Source organism: Rhinoderma darwinii, chromosome 1, assembly GCF_050947455.1.
Source record: "Rhinoderma darwinii isolate aRhiDar2 chromosome 1, aRhiDar2.hap1, whole genome shotgun sequence".
Classification (NCBI taxonomy): domain Eukaryota; kingdom Metazoa; phylum Chordata; class Amphibia; order Anura; family Rhinodermatidae; genus Rhinoderma; species Rhinoderma darwinii.
In genome coordinates this window covers 275924418-275947894 of record NC_134687.1, presented here as the reverse complement: position 1 = coordinate 275947894, position 23477 = coordinate 275924418, and the positions used below count along the sequence as shown (strand labels likewise).

At 42.7% G+C, this 23477-nt stretch overlaps 1 protein-coding gene across 2 annotated transcripts in view; it reads left to right on the top strand.

Moving 5' to 3' along the window:
* SH3GL1 (SH3 domain containing GRB2 like 1, endophilin A2) overlaps positions 1-23477 on the top strand; it is a 158938-nt gene that overhangs the window by 104177 nt on the left and 31284 nt on the right. For both annotated transcript variants that reach the window (XM_075864257.1, XM_075864264.1), the window contains one exon: positions 17619-17777. In XM_075864257.1, the coding sequence (XP_075720372.1) occupies positions 17619-17777 (159 nt within the window). The remainder of the gene's footprint in view (positions 1-17618; positions 17778-23477) is intronic.

Genomic DNA, 23477 nt, shown 5'->3' with positions numbered 1-23477 from the left:
ATCATACACTTCTCATCGTTCCCACCCAGCTTCTTTCACTAAAGACACACAGCGTGACGTCACCCACAGGTCCTTCAAGCTTGTCGTCGGAAGAGAGAAGACACATCAGCTCCAGGCGTACAGTTGAATTTGCAGCAGCATCACCGTGTCAGGTAAGCATAGTAAACTCCCTAGAGACGAGCATATTAACCTTTTGGACGCTCGAGCCGATGTATCTTCTTTGTCTGACGACAAGCTTGAAGGACCTGTGGGTGACGTCATGCTGTGTGTCTTTAGTGAAAGAAGCTGGGTGGGAACATGCACTGCTGGACTTAAGGCAGTCAACAGTGCATGATCTCTTAAAGTGCTGCATGGCTAGGGACGCACTTCGAAATATCGTACGCTTACGTTGCGTAACACTTTCGTAACCGTGTTACCTTCCGATTTCTGGATTGGATCATGATTTGCGACATCTGATCCATCACTCTTTCTTCTCCCCTCTTTTTGCCCTGTAGAGGGCAAACTTACAGTGGAATCAGGCCTTGACTTTTGTGGAAAAGACAAGGCCGGTAAAAAATTTTAAAAATCCTTTGATATTTTGCATACTCTTTACCAAATCTGGCCTAGCAGCAAGCTTATCATTTAACTTGGCAATGATTATCGTTACAAATATAATGGTGGTTTCTCTTGGCTCAAATACCCACAAAATCTCTCTCAGACCGGAGCAGGCAAAACTAAATTGGGTATGATCCAACAAATACCCTAAATAACATGGATCTTATGCTTCCTCTGGGGCATGTGTGACGTGTCTAATTAACAGGTTTATATAGCCGCATAACATATAAATTTACATACATGCCCCAGAGGAAGCCGGAAGGGCGAAACCCAGGGTCGGGTGAGTGTTTTGCGTGCCGCCTAGAAATTTTAAGGATTTTTACTTACCTTGATGCTTTTATTTCTTGTTACTTCTGTGAGTATGGATTAAACTTGGCGTGGAGCAATCTTTTTGCAGAGGGTGTTGCACTATGTGTCTTCCTTTTTCCATCTATTAGAGACATAGGATCCTTTTCCTACCAGGAGTTCTTTGAATGTGGAGAGAGACGATAAGGAGCTTGGTGGAACTACAAGGATAAGAATTACCATCCACACCCTCATTGGTTTGCGGACTGTCCACTGCATTTTTCTGGGAGAGAGCCCATACTGAATGATATTGGACTGTTACCAGTGCCGTCTGAGCGGTAAACTTCACTGTACTTTATAAATGATTATCGTTAAATGTATTGATCACAGCATAAGACTCAGTCAGCTGTGCATCAATATCATCACCATGATTTCTCAAATGTATCACCTACGAATCCAGCATGCAAATTTGCTTTTCTCTACATTGGGCATTCTCTGCCAGTTGTGTCTGCAAAGCACAAACCCGCTTCACATTGTTGGCACAACACTGGCAGTGAAAATTTGGGGAATCACTCCTCATTTCTGAGTTATCAGGCTTCTACGTCTCCTCATACACACAGATCGGTTTAGCGAGCATGTGAAGCCGTTTAGAGGTTTTATTAAAAACGCTCTTCTTGCTAATGCACAACTTATGTGTATAAGCCTCATCCAGCAGAGCGGACCACAGCATTCCTGCTGACTTGTAAGTAGTGGGGGGTACTGTGTTGAATGTACTGTTTTTGGGGAGGTGGTTAAGTGTGGAGAAATCCATACTCACTGTTTCAGAAGTCATTTCAGTCTGCGATGTCCTACTTGTCTCCCGCTGTTTTGAAAAAGGTCCTTTTCTTCCGGAACGCCTTTTCCCTATCAGCTGGCATTCACCGGAAGGACACAGACGTTGATACTTCTGCAAACTCTTTTGTATGTGTTGCTCGCTCGCCTGATGATTCGTCGCCGTAGAGCAGCATGGCGCAAAGCAAAATAAAAGACGTTACTAACATTAGTATTAGGTTCGCAGTTCTCAATTCTATCTTGTATTAAGCCTTAAATAAAACTGTTAATCGTCTGAACTTCAAAAGGTCTAGGCGCACAGTATAACCCAAACTACACCGTGTGCGTACGTTACCTGTCCATGCCTCTCCGCCTGTCTTCAGTTCACGTTTTAACACAATTTTATTGTACAAAACACATATATATGTGTCTCCTGGCTCGCCATTATGTAAAAGGGGGTGGAGTACTTGTGGGGTTCAGTTGCTAGTGTCGCCCCCTCTTACTGCCTCCTTTATATCAGGGTCACTAGGGTTATGCCTAGTTTCCCCTACCTTTCTCTTGTATTAACTTTAGTCTAATTGCTTTGCTACTAAATGTATACGACTGCATAGTAAATAAAGATATATTTATTAATACAAACCGTAATCACACTTCGATATAAAATACACCAAACACGGTAAATCCCAGTTTAGTATCCGTGCATCCCAATAAACATACCTTAATATGTATTGAATACACTGACCCTTCACGTGGTACAGTATAAACAAGGTTTTACAAATCCTAATCTATACCACCACCCACTTACCTAACATAATTTACGATATACCATCAGCATACCTAAATACATAAAATAACTTAATATGTACTAAGTACACTAATACCACACGTGCCACAGTACCAGTACAATACAATATAATACTATACTAAAACCCACCCACTTAACTAACATACATACAAGTTAGACCGGATTCACACCAGCGTGTGCGTTTTGTGAGCGCAAAAGGCACTTAACCGCTCCGTGTGGCATCATCATATGATGCGCGGCTGCGTGATTTTCGCGCAGCCGCCATCATTATGACACTCTGTATGTTTGTAAACAGAAAAGCACGCGGTGCTTTTCTGTTTTCATTCATACTTTTCACTGCTGTGTCAATCATGCGCGTCCCACGGAAGTGCTTCCGTGTGGTGCGCGTGATTTTCACGCACCCATTGAATTCAATGTGTGCGTGATGCGCGAAATGCGCACAAAGAACGGACATGTCGTGAGTTTTACGCAGCGGACTCACGCTGCGTAAAAAACACGGACTTTCTGCACGTCCCCATAGACTAATATAGGTCCGTGCGAGACGCGTGAAAATCACGCGCGTTGCACGGAAGTATATCACGTTCGTCTGAATAAGCCCTTACAGTGTACTCACTCATGCCTGCTTCTGTGACCCACCCCCACCTGGCTCTAACTTTCCCTATGCACTCAAGGGGTTAAATACCAGGGGAAATCTGTAGACCAGGGAAGGAAAAGTGTTAATAGGGAAAGTAGGGTTATGGGGAGAAGGGTAGGAGAGAGAGGGAAGATACTTAGCGGTGCATGGGGGTAAAGAGGTCTGTTGGTGTCTGGTGAGCAGGAAGTGAGAGCTGTAGGTGTCTGGTGAACAGGAGCAGGAGACAGGAGCAGGTCGTTGGTGGAGAGTGAGGTCCCACTGGAGAAGTGAGTTCCGTTGGTGGTGTGGGAGGCAGTACTCAGCTGCTCTTCGTCGGTGGAGTTTTGAGGGAGGTAGGCTGCTCTCCTGAGCGTACCGACACAGGGCTATTTAAACCCTATTGGTATGCTCGTAAAGGGGGGAGAGTGGCGCTCGCCCCCAGCTAACGTGTTGGCATGGTGATAACATCCCTCGAGAGCGCGTGAGAAGTTTAAAATGGAGACAGGAGATCAAAGCAGTATCTCCTGTCTCCATCGCTTCCAAACAAAGCAGGACAATGACAAATTGTCCTGCCTTGTTGTGAAGCCGGTGCTCATGACCAGGGCTGTGTCTCTACTAGGGATGTCACGATACCAGAATTTGGACCTTGATACCGATACTTTGTGTAGTATAGCGATTTTGATACCAAAACGATACCAATAGTAGAAAAAAAAAAAAAAAGTTCTTCCATTTTCTTATGTGATCCACGAGATGTGATCAATTTTGAATGTGCCTCACATTAATAGTGATGAACTCCATCATGTTTGCCAGTCATAATGGGTTAATGTGTAAGGTACATGATGGGGTTAATTACTATTAATTTGAGGCACATGGAGGTTAAATTCATCACACCTTGTGCCTCACAATCACTGAAAGAAAGCAGTTTTTATTTTATTTTTTTTTACAACGTACAGATCATAAATGTTGTGCAGGTTATTACAGCTGCGCCAATACCGAATGTGTATATTTTATGTATCGAGACTTATTTTAATGTTTATTGTAAAAAAGGTGTATGTGTATTTTTTTTAACCCCTTAACGACCAAGGACGAAAATGAACGTCATGGTCGGCTGCTAGTTCCCGCACCATGACGTTCATTTTCGTCCGCATTTCAAACTGTCACTCTGTGTAATCACAGAGTGACAGACCCGCTGACAGTTGTCCCCGACAGCTGAGACATCAGTCTTGCCGGACAGCGGACCATCGCCGCTGATTTCGGCAGTTAACCCCTTAAGTGCGGCGACGGATTGCAGTCGCCGCATTTAAGTGGTTTGAAGCACATCAGCAGCCCCCACGAAGTGATCGTGGGGGCTACCGATGCTTGTCACGGCAATCGGAGGTCAGATAATGACATCCGGGTTGCCATGCACGGAAGCCTCGGAGGAACAGCGTCCGGCCGTTCCTCCTCTGCTTCCGGTCAGTGTGACATTCACGTCACAATGACAGAGTACATTACACTACGTGTGTAGTGTAATGTACTCTAGCAGCGATCAAAGCTGCAAGACTAAGTGTCCCCTAGTGGGACAAGTTAAAAAAGTAAAAAAAAGTAATAAAAGTGTAAAAATAAAAGTTATAAGTTCTATAAACACTAAATGCTTTTTTTCCTATAATAAGACTTTTATTATAGAAAAAAAATGAACACGTTAAAAAAGTACACATATTTGGTATCACCGCGTTCGTAACGAACCCAACTATAAAACTATAATGTTGTTTTTCCCGCACGATGAACACCCCAAAAAAAAATCAATAAAAAACGACAACAGAATCGCAATTTTTTGGGTCACCACCGCTCCCTAAATAAAGAATAAAAAGTGATCAAAAAGTCGCATGTACCCGAAAATAGTACCAATAAAAACTTCTATCCATCCCGCAAAAAACAAGCCCTTACACAGCTTTTTTGACTAAAAAATTAAAAAATTATGGCTCTCAGAATATGGTGACACAGAATTTTTTTTTTTTATAAATAAGTCATTTTATTGCGCAAACGCTAAAAAAAAGGACCAAACCTATATACATATGGTATCGCCGTAATCGTACCAACCTGCAGAATAAAGTAAAAATGTAATTTATAGCGTACGGTGAGCGCCGCAAAAAGAAAACCTAAAAAACGGTGTCAGAATTCCTGTTTTTTACTCAGGATTGCAAAAAAATTGAATAAAAAGTGATCAAAAAAAATCGCATGTACCCCAAAATGGTACCAATGAAAACTAAAGATTGTCCCGCAACAAATAAGCGTTCACACCACTCTATTGATGGAAAAATAAAAAAGTTATGACTCTTGGAAAGCGGGGAGTGAAAATCTAAAATATGAAAGCAAAAAATGGATCAGTCCTGAAAGGGTTAATTCATTTCTAATGAAAAAACGTATGACAACATGTTGGGTATTTCTGGGAGAAATTGCTTTATAAAAAAATGGTTGTTTTTTTTTCCCTCCTTTATCCCTTGTGAAAATGAGAAAATGCAACATTTTAGTGGAAAAAATTTTGATATTAATTTTCGCGCCCTAATTCCAATAAACTCTGCAAAAGACCCGTGGGGTGTAAATGCTCACTATACCCCTAGAAAAATTCCTTGAAGGTTTTTCCAAAATGGGGTCACTTTTGGTGGGTTTCCACTGTTTTGGTCCCTCCAGTGCATTGCAAATGCGACATGGCACCGAAAACAATTCCAGCAAAATCATAAATCCAAATGGCGCTCCTTCCCTTCTGAGCCCTGCTGTGGGTCCAAACAGCAGTTTATTACCACATATGGGGTATTGTCGTAATCGGGAGACATTGCTTTACAAATGTTGGGGTGCATTTTCTTCGTTATTCCTTGTAAATAATAAAAATTTCTATGTTGTTTCAGAAAAAAAGTACATTTTAATTCTTACAGACTAATTTCAATATATTTAGCGAAAAACCTGTGTGGTCAAAATGCTAACTATACCCCTAGATAAATACCTTAAGGGGTCTAGTTTTCGAAATGGGGTAGTTTATGGGGAGTTTCTATCATTCTGGCAGCTCAAAGCTTCTCCAAATGTACATTGGGGCCTAAAACATTTTCAAGCAAAATATGAGTCCTGAAAGCCTCCGGGTGTTCCCTTCCTTTGGGGCCCTGCCGTGTGTCCAAACAACGCATTAGGGCCACAATGTGGGTATTTTTGAAAACAGGAGAAAGAGGGTAATAGATTTTGGGGTGTGTTTCTTCATTTTCATGGTCGCTTTACAAAGAAATCGGTCTTCAAACAAATACTTTTATGAAAAAAGTGAAATTATTTTTTTTTTCACCTGATATGCATTAAATTTAGCAAAGAACTGTGGGGTCAAAACACTTACTATACACCTAAATAATTACGTTATGGGGTCTAGTTTTCTAAATGGGGTCGTTTATGGGGAGTTTCTATCGTTCTGGCAGCTCAAAGCCTCTCCAAATGTACAGTGGGGCCTAAAACGTTTTCAAGCAAAATATGAGTCCTGAAAGCCTCCGGGTGCTCCCTTCCTTTTGGGTCCTGCCGTGTGTCCAGGCAGCGCATTAGGGCCACAATGTTGGTATTTTTGAAAACAGGAGAAACAGGGTGATAGATTTTGTGGTGTGTTTCTTCATTCTCATGGTCGCTTTACAAAGAAATTGGTCTTCAAACTGATACTTTTAGGAAAAAAAGTGTAATTTTTTTTTTTCACCTGCTATGTATTAAATTTAGCAAAAAACTGTGGGGTCAAAATACTTACTATACACTTAGGTAAATACCTTAAGGGGTCTAGTTTTCTAAATGGGGTCATTTGAGGGGGTTATCACCATTCTGACACCTATGAGCCTCTGAAAACCTGGCTTGGTGCAGGAAAACAAAATGTACTTCAAAATTTATAGAATTATTATTCAATTTGTAAGTCCTCTAAATTGCTGAAAATCTATTTTATTTTTTCAAAAGTGCTGCCAAAATGGAGTAAAGAGATAGAAATATATATTTAATTACAAAAATTTTACAGTATGTGTACATATGTGACATATTGCAGTTAAAAATAGGGGAAAATGGAAATTTTTACAATATTTCTTCCATTTTTCTATTTTTTTATTTAATTTCCGCAAATCGTATCAGTCTACTTTTACCACTAAAATAAAGTACAACATGTGACGAAAAAACAATGTCAGAATTACTTGGATATTCAAAACTTTCACAGAGTTATTCTCTGATAAAGTCAGACATACCAGATTTGACAAATCTGGCTTGGTCATTAAGGTACAAACATGCCCGGTCATTAAGGGGTTAAATGTAATATTACTTTTTTACTTTTATTTTTAAACTTTAATGTACTGGCATATATCTATATGCCAGTACGTTAGCCTGTGTACGGATAATACACAGGCAGTTTTTAGGACATGCCTAGATATGTCCTAACAGGAAATATGGTAAGACAGCTCTGGGGTCCTTCAATGTACCCTGAGCTGTCTGCCCATATATGGCATCCCCCCTTCTAATTTTCCCCTGAATGCTGCAGTCCGCTTTGATCGCAGCATTCAAGAGAATAGCGGCGAAGATGAGGTTTCTCTGACCTTCGCCGTTTAGAGCGGGGCTGCGGCTGTGTAATACAGCCATTGCCCCGCTCTTGACATTAAGTGCGCGCAGGGTCAGCATGAGGTGATGCGGCTGGCGCTGCACTAATCAGCAGTGGTTCAGGCACTGAAGACCGAGAACATGGGGGTGTTTTGCATTGCGCTCGCCATGTTCGGTCTTCAGTGCCACTGCTCATTAGTGCAGCGCCGGCCGCATCACCTCACGCTATCCGTGCACACACACTTGTCAGGACTCGGGAGAGGGGCTATGACTGTATTACACAGCCCCAGCCCCGCTCTCATACATTCATGTATTACTATACTAAGCTGGCGCACAGCTTAGTATCGAAATACATTAAATAACGGTATTGGACCGTTTGGGGGTGGACTGTATCGAAGTTTAGATGCATCGTGCATTCCTAGTCTCTACAGCCTTGGCTCATGAGACCACACAGACACACACACACACACACACACACACACACACACACACACACACACACACACACACACACACACACACACACACACACACACACACACCTCATTACTGCTGTATAATTTCTTCCGTGCTGCTGCAGCTTCTATAGACATGATAGAGAAGAGGTCAGTCCTGCTCTCCTATTTCTATCTGTGTATAGAAGACCTAATTACAGTTAGGCTATGCCCACTAGCTTTCAGACCACTGAGAATTAGAGAGAGAGCCTGCAGGGGGAAAACTGTTAAGAAAAAAAACCGCCACATACACATTGTTATATAATGGGCAGAAATAGCGTTGTTCCTCATGTACACGCTACATGAGGTTAGGTACACTTTAAAGGGAATGGGTCGCTAGAAATTTTTTTTTTTTTTTTTTAGTTAAACAGTATATAAATGATTACACATTGTTCTAATTTTTTTCACAAGTCAGGAAAGTGCTGGTCGCTAGAGGGAGCAATTCCCAAAATTGCAGCATTGGCATGTGGTAAAGCAACCTCATTGCTTTATGCTGCAAAATTGGAGAAGACACACTCGCTCTATTGCCCTCAAACAATCCCCCCTCCTTTATCCTGGCTAGTGCCAGGAGAAAGCAGGGGGTTGAATGTTCAAACCTCCTACACTGTGTGCCGCCATTTGTTGAGCGAATGCACAGTGAAGGAGGATTAGATACAGTGGTAATTACACAGTATAACACGAACATACACATACCTCACATACACAAACATTAACTTACCTGCTCCTGCCGCCTCCGCTCCTAGTCCTTGCTTCTGAACATATGGACGGAAGCCGCGACCGGAAGTAGTTGTCTTACTGTCCAGCCGCGGCTTCCGGTCCACATGAAAATGGCGCCGGATGTCGCTCTGCCGAAGACCTTCCTTTTGGACTGTGTGGGAGCGGCGCACGCTATAGTGAATGGAACGGCTCCCGTTCGCATTCTCTATGGGGATGTATGTGCCGTATTCCATCTCTGTATGTGTCGTTAATCGACACATACAGAGATGAAAAAAAAAAATGTCAGCCCCCATAGAGAAGTAAAAGAAAGGAAAAAAGTAAAACCCAAATAAATGTATTTTAATAACCTACTAAAAGCAATGACATGTAAAAAAAATAAAATTCTGTGACACCTTCCCTTTAAGTACTCATACTTTCTCCTTTTTCTTTCCCTCCGTCTCCATTTCTGATACCAATACATGAAATCTTTACAGAAGTGATGATATTTATAGCAGTAGGATAGCCTCGGTGTGCCATTGGGGAATTGATAGGAGAAAGTTAGCGCTGTCTCTCTAATTTCGTCAAACACTGGACAAGATGACCTATAACAAAATGTGTGATTTATAATACAAATAGAGAATATTGAGGTCATACAGTAGAAATAATTTAGTAATCATGTATTGTAAAAATAATTTTATAGTGGTTACTTTAACCCCTTAAGGACGCAGCCTAGTTTGGGCCTTAAAGGCAATGTGTTGCCAGAAAAACATGTTGTTTTTTTTTAAATTAAACATTTAGTGTGTGGGTGATTAAACATTGTTCAATTTTTTTTAATTTTTTTCACGAGTCAGGAAATATAAATAAATTCTAATTTATAATACTACCCATTTTTGGTCACTAGATGGAGCTATTCCCAAAATTGCAGCTTTGCAAAATTGGGTAAAAAGCCCTCGCTCTAGTGAGCTCTCAGCATCCCCCCCTCCTTTATCCTGGCTAGTGCCGGGATAAACGAGGGGTTTGAACGGTGTAACCTCCTACACTGTGTGTCGCCATTTTTTGAGCTAACACACCGTGTAGTAGGTTTACATACAGTAGTAAACACACACAAACACGAACATACATTGAAATCTCTTACCTGCTCCTGCCGCCGCGGCTCCCTCCGGCCCGTCCGCTCCGTTTGCTGCCGCTGGTCCAAGTGCACAAATCCGGAAGCCGCGACCGGAAGTAGTAATATTACTGTCCGGCCGCGACTTCCGGTCCACAGGAAAATGGCGCCGGACGGCGCCAATTTCGAATTGGACTGTGTGGGAGCGGCGCATGCGCAGTTCACACACAGACGCCGTACACTGAAGTCAATGGGACGGGAGCCGTTCGACGGGAGTCCCTATGGGACTGTGGCTGCCGTATTCCATGTCTGTATGTGTCGTTAATCGACACATACAGAAATGGAACAAAAAATGGCAGCCCCCATAGGGCAGAAAAAGTGTAAAAATAAGAAAAAGTAAAACACAAACACACAAATGAATATAAACGTTTTTAATAAAGCACTAACATCTTTAACCCCTTTAGGACGCAGCCTTGTTTTGGCCTTAAGGCTCAGAGCCCATTTTTCAAATCTGACATATTTCACTTTATGTGGTAATAACGTTGGAATGCTTAAACCTATCCAAGCGATTCTGAGATTGTTTTCTCGTGACACTTTGGGCTTCATGTTCGTGGTAAAATTTGGTCGATATACTCAGCCTTTATTTGTGAAAAACTGCAAAATTTAGAGAAAATTTACAAAAAATAGCATTTTTCAGAATTTAAATGCATCTGCTTGAAAAACATACGGTTATCCCACCCAAAATAGTTACTAGTTCACATTTCCCATATGTCTACTTTAGATTGGCATCGTTTTTTGAACATTATTTTATTTTTCTTGGACGTTACAAGGCTTAGAACATAAACAGCAATTTCTCATATTCTTAAGAAAATTTCAAAAGCCTTTTTTTGAAGGTACCAGTTCAGTTCTGAAGTGGATTTGAGGGGCCTATGTATTAGAAACCCCCATAAAACACCCCATTTTAAAAACTAGACCCCTCAAAGTATTCAAAACAGCATATAGAAAGTTTTTTAACCCTTCAGGCATTTCACAGGAATTAAAGCAAAGTGGAGGTGAAAATATGCAAATTTCATTTTTTCTGCTGAATTTCAATTTTATTCAATGTTTTTCTGTAACAGAAGGTTTTACCAGAGAAATACTACAAAATATGTATTGTCCAGATTCTGCAGTTTTTAGAAATGTCCCACATGTGCCTCTAGTGCGCTCGTGGACTAAAACACAAGCCAAAGAAGCACCTAGTGCATTTTGAGGCCTCTTTTTTATTAGAATATATTTTAGGCAGAATGCCAGGTTTGAAGAGGTGTTGAGGTATCAAAACAATGGAAACCCACCAGAAGTGACCCCATTTTGGAAATTACACCCCTCAAGGAATTCATTTATGGTTTTTGTTATCATTTTGACCGCACAGTTTTTTCACAGCACCTATTTGAATTGGGCTGTGAAATGAAAAAAATGATATTTTTTCCAATAAGATGTCATTTTTGATCAAAATTTCTTATTTTCACAGGGAACAACATACCCCATTTTGTTGCCCAATTTGTACTTAGTGCGGCAATACCCCATTTGTGGTGATAAACTGCCGTTTGGGCCCATGGGAGGGCTCAGAAGGAAAGGACCACCATTTGGCCTACTGGAGCTTTTCTGGTGCTAAGTCATGTATGCAGAAGCCCCTGAGGTACCAGTACAGTTGAAACCCCCGAGAAGTGACCACATTTTAAAAACTACACCCCTTAAGACATTCATCTAGAGGTGTAGTGAGCATTTTGACCCCACAGGTACTGTGTAAAAGATAATGCGCAGCAGATGGTGCAGTGTGAGATTTGCAATTTTATATATATATATATATATATATATATATATATATATATATATATATGCCATTTCAGTGTCCAATATATTGTGCCCAGCATGCGCCACCGGAGATATACACCCCTTAAATTGTAATGTGGGTTCTCCTGGGTACGGCAATACCCTACATGTGGCTGTTATCAGCTGCCTGGGCATACGGCAGTGCTCAGAAGGGAAAGATGAGGGGGGTAAGCTGTGCGGAGTGCATCAGGGGAAATTAAAAATCAAGGGATGTATGATACATTTTAAAACAATCTTTTATACAGAGCCCTGGTTTTTCGGGACACGTTTCACATTGGTATATAGTGTTCTTCCTTATCCCCCTCTTATAGCAGACTCTGCACCTCTTTTGACTCTTTCCCTTTCCACCGGTTTGGCGAACTTCTCCTGGAAAGTGTTGCCCTGGTACGATGCGTGTGGCCTCGCTTCCAGAAGTACTGGGTGCCCCCCCTTCCTGGTCCCTAAAGATTAGATCTTGAAATTCCAGGAAAGTTCCCCTCTGGCCTGCACATCGACGTAGCACGTACGCATTGTACAAAGCCATCTGTATGATGTGCCCGGCCAGCTTCTTATACCACACCGCATGGCGCTGTAGGGCTTCAGGACTTGATTTGACAAGTCCATCCCTCCCATGTACCTATTGTAGTCCAGGATGCAGTCTGGTTTGGGGGGTGGCCTTTCCTTCATATATCCTAAATCTGTAGGTATACCCTGATGCACTCTCGCACAGCTTATACATCTTCACGCCATACCTTGCCCTCTTACCCGGCAGGTAATGGCGGAATTTAACCCTCCCTTTAAAATGTAACAGGGACTCATCAATAGAAAAACACTTCTCGGGGGTGTATGCTTGGGAAAACCGGGCACTGAAACGGTCTAATAGGGGTCTCCGTTTATACAAACGGTCAAAACTGGGGTAATCTCGGGGTGGGCACGGCTCATTATCAGTATAATGTGAGAAGCGAAGTATTTCCTCATTTATTTATTTTTTTAGGTTCCAGTTCAGTTCTGAAGTTGCTTTGAGGGGCCCATATATTAGAAACCCCTATCAAACACCCCATTTTAGAAACTAGACCCCTCAAAGTATTCACAACAGCATTTAGAAAGTTTATGAACCCTTTAGGTGTTTCACAGAAATTTAGAGCAAAGTAGAGGTGAAATTTACTTTTTTTTTTTTTGTCAGAAAATCCTCTTTATACCATTTTTTTTATAACACAAAAGGATTTATCAGAGAAACGCAACTCAATACGTATTGCCCAGATTCTGCAGTTTAGAGAAATATCCCACATGTGGCCCTAGTGCGGTAATGGACTGAAGCACCGGCCTCAGAAGCAAAGGTGCACCTAGTGGATTTTGAGGCCTCTTTTTTTATTAGGCACCATGTCCGGTTTGAAGAGGTCTTGTGGTGCCAAAACATTGGAAACCCCCCCCAAAAGTGACCCCAATTTGGAAACTAGACCCCTTGAGGAATCCACTGTAGTTTTCTTGGGGTGCATGCAGCTTTTTGATCAGTTTTTATTCTATTTTTAGGTGGCGTGGTGACTAATAAACAGCAATTCTACTATTGTTTTTTTATTCTTTTTTTTTTACTGCGTGCACCGTGCGCTATAAATGACATATTCACTTTAATCTGCGGGGCGATACGATTACGGCGATACCCTATGTTTATAGTTTTTTTTTTTATGTCTTATGGCGTTTGCACAATAAAATACGTTTTATAAACAATCATTCACTTTTTGTGTTACCTTATTCTAAGAGGCAGAACGTTTTTATTTTTCAATCAATAAAGCCGTGCAAGGACTTATTTTTTGCGTAACGAACTGTAGTTTCGATCAGTACCATTTTTCGGTACATGCGACTTTTTGATCTCTTTTTATTCCATTTTTTGGGAGGTGAAGTGACCAAACAATTGTGATTGTGGTACGGTTTATTAATATTTTTTTTTACGGCGTTCACCGTGCGGGATAAATAACAAAATAATTTTGTAGTTCAGGCCGTTACGGACGCGGCGATACCAATTATGTATAGTTTATTTGTTTGTTTATATATTTTTATTAATAATAAATGAGTGATAAGGGAAAAAGTGGGACTTTTACTTTTATTACTTTTAAAACTTTTAGTTTCTTATTTTTACACCTTTTTTTTTTTACTTTTTTTTTACTTTATTACTTTGTCCCACTAGGGGACTTGAGGGCAGGAGGCCCTGATCGCTATTCTAATACACTGCATTACATGCGTAGTGCAGTGTATTAGAACTGTCAGCTACTCACTGACAGCAAGCATAGTGGGTCCTGACTTTGTCAGGACCCACTAGGCTTCCGTCTATGGCATAGCCGGACGCCATTGTTTGGTGTCCGGTTGCCATAGTCACCATTGCCGGCCGCTATCGTGTAGCAGGCCGGCGATGGCGGATTAACCCCTAAGAAGCCGCGATCGCTATTCAACGCGGCTTCTGAGGGGTTAATCGGCGGGGGAGCTCCACGATCGGTCCCGGCACATTGAGCAGTGATAGTCTGCTGTCGGAAACAGCAGCTATCACAGCTCATGAATGCGCCCCGCGCGAACGGCGCCGTGTTTACTCCATGACCTACTATTAGGTCACTGAGCGCGAACGCTACAGTTAGCATGACCTAATAGTAGGTCATGGAGCGTTAAGGGGTTAAACAATGTGATAACCAATTGGTACTCAATGTAATCATTTCAGGGTTTTTAAAAATAAAAACATTAATTTAAAATATTTCATAAATGGTATCTGATTCTTTTCTATATAGATATAGAATTGTATTGGATGCAACAAGTTCAAAACCAAAGATTCCAGATTTGACCATTATTATTTATGATTATTATTGCAACTGAGTGATCCATTGTAGCCACATTGTTGCAGAGTAAGTTAATGCATTAATTTACCTTAGCTACTTGTCTGTGTAACGAAGTATCATGCCCCATGTCTCTCCAATCAGTGTATGTAAGAAGGAGCTTTGGCCTCTGTGATTGGCCAGAGAAAGCACATGATCAGCAGAGGAGGGGAGCGTTGCTTTCAGCCATTGAGCATTACAATGAAATTCGCGCCTCCTTTTAAAACCTTTCACCCAGTCTGTTTGTCATGGGCGCCATTTGTAATGGCCACTACTTACCTGAAGACGCCGCAGTGAAACGTGTTGGGAGGATGGATTGTTTTTTAATTAACTGATCATGTATTGACTGCTGCAGCAATATACAAATTTTATGTACTACATCACATTTGGCAGGCGAGCGGAATGCTCACTCTTCTTTCCTAGTGATCCCTGTCAATACAGTGAATGTTTTATCATGCAATGAATGTTTCGCTGCTGTATAAAGGAATGAAATGTGTCTCTGGAAGAAATAGGAGTGCGTATAAGCTCCATGTTTCTAAGACCTTATTCACACTAACGTGTATTACGTCCGTGATATGCACGTGAAAATCACGTGCGTCGCACGGACCTATGTTAGTGAATGGGGCTGTTCAGACAGTCCGTGATTTTCACGCAGTATGTCAGCTGCCTAAAACTCATGACATGTCCTATACTTGGCCGTTTTTCACGCATCACGCACCCATTGAAGTCAATGGGTGCTTGGAAATCGCGCACGGCACACGGAAGCACTTCCGTGTGACGCGCGTGATTCGCGCAACAGTAAAGTAATGAAGGAAAAAATAAAAGCACTTCCATCATTTCTTTTTCTAAACTTCAAAACCACGTGTCATAAGCATGGCATATGCGTGAAAATCACGCAGCACATACTGATGACACGCAAAATGCACACGTTCGTGTGAATAAGGCCTAAAGGAGATTTAGACTGGTACTATCTATTCTTTACCAATGGTTTTTCAAATCAAAATATACAGTGAATAATAGTCAGTTCATAGCGCATGTTTTTCTTTATTATAAATTTACACCGCATATATATTTTTTAGTAGATATTAATAAAGTATACTAGTTCTCAACCGTGTATCCAATCCTCAGCTAGTGGGAGCATTCTATTGGGTTGTGTTTGCACAGCGTATTAGTATAATATAAATATAGCATTATTGTGCTCAGTTTGTTGACTTCAATAAATTTATTTTAATAAATTTGTTGCATCTTACTCCAGCGGCCTACAGTCTAAGGCCCCATACACACGAGCGTAAAAAATTTCCGCAATTACGGACCCATTTAGTTCTATTGGCCGCGCACACCCTTCCGTATTGCTATGGATGCCGTGCCGTAGAACTGTGCCTGGAATTATGGAGCATGTCCTATTTTCCCGCTTTTACGGGCCGTGCTCCCATACTTTGTATGGGAAAACGTCCCAAAAATGCGGGCTGCGGTCGGCCATGCCTGCAATTGCGGGCAGTGATTATGGGCACAGCCGTGTGCATGAGGCCGAAGGCCGTAATTACAGACCCATTAATTTCTATGGGCTACGGACAGCTTTCCGTGTCTATGGGCGCTTCCATAATTACGGATGTGCATACGTAGCCATCCATAATTACTGAAGCATTGCTATGCGACACCAGGGGATTACCCTAGATTCCTCTCTGTTTTTGTGTGGATCCGTAAATACGAATGCGTTACGGATCATTATTACGGACACCCTTCGTATTATGTGGATCTACGGATGACTATGGATCCGTATTTACGGACAGTATTTACGGATGGATGAAAAATATGGTCTTGTGCATAGGGCCTAAGACTGGCATATGAAGCGGCACTCTTAGTAAATCTGCACCATTGACAAAGGGTCTCCCTATTCATTGAGCCGTATTGAACATAGTCATAGAAAGTAATTTAATTTTGTTATGTTTTATTAAACATCCGTCCATAGTATCGTAACTCTAATGTATTGAAATTTATGTATAGCTCTTGTATAATGCAAAACTGTTCACAAGGTTAACTTTATTGTATACTAGCAAGTTATTGTTTTGGAATTACTCTATTACATGATTTCTTTTATTTTGCTTATTTTCTATTTTTTCCATTTAATGACTTTATGATCAAGGTCTGGCAGGACTAAAACATCTAGTATATATATCTAATAAGAGTACTGTGAATTCTAGTATATATCTAATAAGACATATTGACAGGGGTTGTCCAGAAGTTTTCTGTGCTATAGATAAATCTTCATAAACTGCACTTCCTTTTATAGGTAATCAGGTACTCAGGTAATCCTGTATGCTGTTCTTAAATGATAACCGTTTTCACTTGAGTGCTTTTTTACTTATTTAGGCCCCATGCACACGACCGGATTTTTTCTCTCCCGTAAATACTGGCCATAAATACGGGTCCTTTGTCACACGTCCGTAACCTGTATTTACGGTCACGTAAAAAAAAAGGGGGGCTGGAAATGTCACAATCATGTCCAAACACCTTAAAAGGGTCACATGATCGCTCAGACGCCATTTTCTCTGCTTCTCTTTATTCCAAAATTTAAATTCCCTGACGTCGCCTAGCAACACTCCCGTAATTACGGGAGCCCCATAGACTTCTATGGGCCTTCCCGTGCCGTAATTACGGCCTGAAATAGGACATGTTCTATATTTTTCAATGGCCGGGGCACCTTCCCGTACGCAAACGGGAAGGTACCCGTGGCCAATAGGAGTCTATGGGCCCGTAATTACGGGCGTTTTTACGGTCAGGTGCATGGGGCATCACTGTTATCATAGTGCAGTGCCTCTTGTCTGAGCTCCCATAGAGAGAAATATTTGCTTTGCACTTAAGTTTGTCTTACGCTGCCCAAATTTATACATATTCGTTCTTTCTCTTCATGGGTAATAAATTTACCTCTTCTTTCTTTCAGCACCACCTGAAGAAATTAGAAGGTCGCCGGTTGGATTATGACTACAAAAAAAAACGCCAAGGAAAGATCCCAGATGAAGAGTTGAGGCAAGCCTTGGAGAAGTTTATAGAATCTAAAGAAGTGGCAGAGACAAGTATGCTAAATCTTTTGGATACTGATGTAAGAAAAATAAATATTCCTTACTCTATTAATTGTAACAAGGTTGCCTGGGAATAAAAAAAACAAAAAGGGGCGTTTATTCCTATCATCATGGATATTTCCGCTGTAGGAACTGGGATATATATATATATATATATATATATATATATATATATATATAATTTGATTTGACTACTTTTTAACTTTCAGTGGTAACAAGCTGCCTTGCCTGTACAAAACGCGATTGCAATGAGATTTCATCAATGATACTGGCATCCTAACGGAAGAATCACACAGCAATTGTTATTAGAATTTTATTTTTAAGCTGCACATGAGAAAACATGCACACTTGGTAAAGTAACTAAAATACCCATATTCTCTCCACCCACTAAACTATTGTGTTCTCTCTCGGTTCCTCACATGGCAATGTAACATATAATGTTGAAGGATATACCTTCTATAATGTTAAAGAATATGCCTCTCTTATTCTTACCTATTCATACTGGCCCCTGAAGATACCTTGGTGTATTGTAGGTGTTTTCCAAACAGAGTGTGGCTGAATTTAATAGAGCTAAACCTGTCACTTGAGAGCAAATGATTTATAAGAATGATGGGAACAATGTAATTTAACTAAAAACTAGTATGTGGTAAGCTCCTCTTTCACCCACCAGCTTAAGGAGCATCTCTCACAACATCTCCAACCAGTGTCTCACCATCTCCAGGGTGAACTACTGATGAGATCCTACTGCGGTCACATATCTGGGAGATGACGGTCGCAATGGAGTAGACCTGAAGGGGTGCGTGTCACAACACCTTAACACCCCCTTCCCCAGGGCCTCCGTTTGTGATACAGAACTGTGAGCACACTACTTTGGACCGGTGGACTCCTTTCACTGTTCGCTATTTTTCTCGGGCTCTGCAGACCCTCATCGCTTAATAAGCACCATTTCCAGCTGGCCTGTAGCAGACGGCAACATTTTTTATTTTTTTACTATAGGTTGTGCCATTTTTGCCATACTTGTGCCAGACTTGTGCCGGTGGCGCTTTTTTCTGACAGTGTGTGTGGTTACTACTAGTAGAGGGTTGCGTGCCCTCCGCTCTTCCAGTAGCTTTTCATCTTCTTCACTATCCCCTCATAGATAATCAGTCCTCTGCTCTTGCTAGACATGTCCACATGACAAATGGCAGAAAATCAAGGTGGTTCAGGGGCATGGCGAATCTTCCCCGCTTTGTCACTCTATCATTCGAACAGACGCTGCTGGGGACACAGCACCTCTCGACCGTGCTTGCTGCATATTTTGCCTCTGGTTGAGTACAAGACACTAGAAACCGGGTGGAAGTGGCCCTTGGCTTTTTTCTTTCTCCTGTAGGTACCCTAACCTCGGTCCATGAGTTTTACAGATCACTGTAGGAGTGTGTCCTTTTCCTAGCAGACCTAGGTGAAGGCAGCCATTACTTCCTAGTGGTAGTTTATTGCTGCGCAGTCTCTCTACACTCGCAGTTTTTTTTTCAAGAGTGTGTGGTGTAGTGACCCCTTCTAAATTGTCTGACCCTAAACAAGACCCTTCACACCAGACAACCATTACAGTCTAATATGCATTCTTTAAATGCAGCACTAAGTTTCCTTGTGGTCTACCTACTTCCCTATGTGATGCATGCCGGCCTCCTAGCCAAATGCCTGTGTGTCCTGCATCCCGGCCACCCGCAGTGTTACTCAAGCCTGGTATGTTGGGCTTTAATCTGAAATGGGCCAATTCCCTTACTAGAACTATTGGTAACCTAGTGAACATCACTCAGTCCGTGATGTGCATGATTATTCATTTTTATCGTCAACCTACCCTGGACTCTACATCTACGTCTTCCTCATGTAGCAGACCCCAAAATCAAGCAAGGTCCACTCGACTGACTTCATTTTCACAGGTCTCTTCTCTCTCTCTCACCCCCCCCCCCCACCGGAGGTACGGCTTGGTGCCTTCTCCCCCCCCCCCTAGAGAGGGGTCTTGTCTAGTCTCCGGCGGTAGACCCTCCTGTTTCCAGTTTGGCCAAAGCTACTACTATTCCTATTGCGGACACCACTTCTTCAAGGATCCTTTTTTTTTGCCTAGGTCTGAGTCAGCAGAGCTGTCCCTAAATGGGCGAACAAATGTTGTCATTGGTAGCTCGGGCTTCGGCTTCTGGTGTCCACCGGATGACCTGGCTAAAAGCTTGTTCTGCAGATAAGGCTTTCAAGCGGTCCCTTACTGCACTCCTTTTTCGGGTTCCCGTCTCAATTCTGGACCAGATTAGACAAAATCATCTCAGAGGCTACTGGTGGCAAGAGCTCTCACCTCCCCCCAAAGAAGGCAGGTCCTCATTTTCAGTCCTGTGGGTTCTCCAACACTGTGTCTTCCAGTTGGCCTCTCCAGGACCAGAGAGCCAAACGTTCATAAAAGGCTCACCCCCTCCTGGCGACCCCTTCCTCAGTCTGCCAAGGTTGGAGCCGATAAGTACGCCCCTGCTCAATTCACTTCTGCGCTTCAAGGCTGTCTGGCTCTGTCACGTTTTGGATGCCTGGGTTCAGGAACTGGTATCTTCCAGATACAAAATCAAATTGATCAGCCTTCTTCTAGAGTGCTTCTTTCATTCCGCCTTTTTTCGAGCAATTAACCCTTTGCTCCTTCAAGGGGTCATCATTCCGGTTCCCCTTGACCCAAAGGTTTCGTGGGTTTTTTCCCAATCTCCTTGGATTGTCAACCGCTCCAAATGTTGCCCGCTTTCTTCCCAGCAGATTGAGTGTCAAAGCGACGCCCAGGAACACTGTCTGCGAGAGTCTTCCTTCCTCAGGAACGACAATGGGTCCTTTTGCTCATTGTGGGCCGGTTTTGACCTCGCTTCGCTGCTGCATGAAGGTTCTTGGAAGCATTGTTGTCTCTATCAATCCCCTTTTGCAAAGTTCCACATGCGCCCCCTTCAGCGAGAGATCCTCTCTCTGTTCCCTGGACTCCTTGGATCAATGGTTCAACTGTCACTTTACAGTCCGTTGATCACTTCGGTTGTGGATCTCTTCCCTGGCGGTTCCCCCTGTGTTCGCTCATTCCTTCTGCTGAACTGGCAGATCCTCTCCACAGATGCAAGTCTCGAGCTGGGGAGGAACTTTTTGGAACCTCACCGCTCAGGGGCTATGGTCTCCAAAGGATTCCTCTTTCCCCATAAACCTACTGGAGTTGAGAGCCATCTTCCTTTGCCTGCTGCACTGGATATCGTTGCTGTCCGGACATGCGGTGAGAGTTCAAGTGGACAATATCACGGCCGTGGCTTCTCCATCACCAGGGTGGAACTTGCAGTGCGGCAGAAAGAGATTCTAGCCAGTGTGGAAGATCACGTTCTTGCTCTGGCGGCAGTACACATTCCGGTGGTTTACAACTGCGTCACGGACTTCCTCAGTCGCGAAAATGCGGATCCTGGGGAGTAGTTCCTCCACCAGGTGGTCTTTGACCAGATATGCCTCAGAGACCTGATGGCATCCAGGTTAAATCATCCGGTTCCCTGCTTAATCTTCTGAGCCTGGGATCCAAAGGCCTGCGCTGTGGACGCTCTTGTGGCTCTATGCACCAACTTCAGTATCCTTTACATTTTTTTCTGCCTCTCCTCCTTTCGCCGGCTCAATGCCGAGGGAATGCAGGGATTCTGTCGTTGGTACGCGGACGTAGTATCCCTGCTGGCTGACATCCCGTGGCCATTGCGTCTCCATCCCGACCTAGTCTCTTTTAGGGACCCCTCTTCCATCAGAATTGTAACGTCTCTCTACGGTCGCAGTGTGACGGTTGAGGGCTCGCGGTCTATCAGTGTTTTCCCTCACTATGCTCAAGGCTAGTAAGCCTACCTCAGTCCACATTTACCGTCTTACTGAGACCTACTTTCGTTGGTGTGAGGTTTGAATCTTCCTCCTTTTTGTGATTTTTTTTTTTTTCTCTTTTTTTTCTTTATCAAGAGTTCTTTCCTTCCTCCAGGGTAGCTTGGAGATTTGGCCCTTAGTTCCCTGAAAGGACAGGTGTTAGCACTTTGTTTTGTTTGGTTGCCGTTTTGGCATCGAAATGTGTAGTCGAGACTTTTATACAGGGGTGCTGCTCACGCGGTTCCCCTTTATTGTCCTCCGATTCCTTCTTGGGATCTCAATTTGGTTTTAGAGGTCTTGCAGTAGTCTCCGTTTGAACCTTTCCGAGAAGTCTTCCTTCGTTATCTTTTCTGGAAAGTGGTTTTCATCCGACTTTCATCAAGTGTCCCCAAATTGGCGGCTCTGTCTTGCCGTTCTCCATTAATGACACTACATCAGGGCAAGGCGCTGCTCCGCACGGTGCCTTCCTTTTTGCCTAAGGTTTTTCGGCTTTTCATGAGGATATAGTTTGTTTTACTGTCCTTTTCTCCATCTCCCAATCATCTGAGTCGGCATTCTCTCCACAGCCTGCGGACTTACCTTTCTGTCACTGCTTCCTTCTGGAAGTCTGATTCCTTCTTCATCCTCCCAGAGGATCGCAGTGAGGGGTTGGTGGCCTCTAAGGCCACGATCGCTTGTGAGATTCGGAGGCTTACCGGATTTGGGGTAAAGTTCCCCTAATTCGGATCATGGTCCACTCTACCAGAAAGGTTGGGGCTTCCTGGTCTGTGCGCTATCAAGCTTCTGCCCTACAGGTGTACAATGCGGCCACATGGTCTACCTTGCACACTTTTGTCAAGTTCTATCAGGTGCACACCTTTGCCTCAGCAGACGCTTCCCTGGTTCGCAAGGTCTTGCAGGCATCTGTGAAATGGGTGACCATGTCCTGTGTTCTGTTCCCGTCCGTGGGGACTGCTCTAGGACGTCTCACGGTCTGTGTCCCCTAATGTAAAAAACAAGAAAACCGAATTCTTTTGAGTACTTGCCGTAAAATCCTTTTCTCATCCAGTTCATCGGGGGACACGGCTCCCACCCATTATGTCTTCAAGGTTTTTTTTTGTTCATGGTTTTCCGTTTGAGGGACCCTTCTCTATTGCTTTGAAATACCCTTTCTTATCTTGTTGCTGCTTCTCCTACAGCTTTCGGACAGACTGAATCGCTCAGTGTATGTAGGAAGGGGATATCCTGTAGGAGGGGCCACTTTTTCAATTTATAGTGTCAAGCCTCCTAGTAGCAACAGCTTATACGCGCGGTCTGTGTCCCCCATTGAACTGGACGAGAAAAGGGTTTTACGATGAGTACTCGAAAATCCGGTTATGTACAGCTTCCAGCGGTTGTCAAGTCACTGTTTTCTGTGTTCTGTTTTGAGGAGGAGGGGGGGGGGCTTAATTTGCACTTTCAGCAAATGCCCACAATAATGCCTCTTCTACTGCCCATACACATTTGATTAATGCAGGTGGATCATCCCAAAACCGTCAGGATTCACCAACCGTCTATTGTATATAGAGGCTTCTCAACTGTACCCAATTGTTGGCTGTTTTTTTTTTTTTTTTTTAAAAAAATAAAAAATTAATATATATTTTTTTTTTGGACACACCTGTATGTTACTGCAACTACCCTGGGGCCACCTTCCACCGTTCTTTCCCCTTAATATTCCGGTAACCGGATGTGCTCGTACCTGAGAATCTCCTTTTTCCTTACCAATTTTGCTTCTCCAGATTATAAAAGGAAAACGGCTTTAATATTTTGTTTTAGCTTTTGTCTAGTCCATGTAAGGATAAGTATGGTAGCCATTTGACTGAATAATC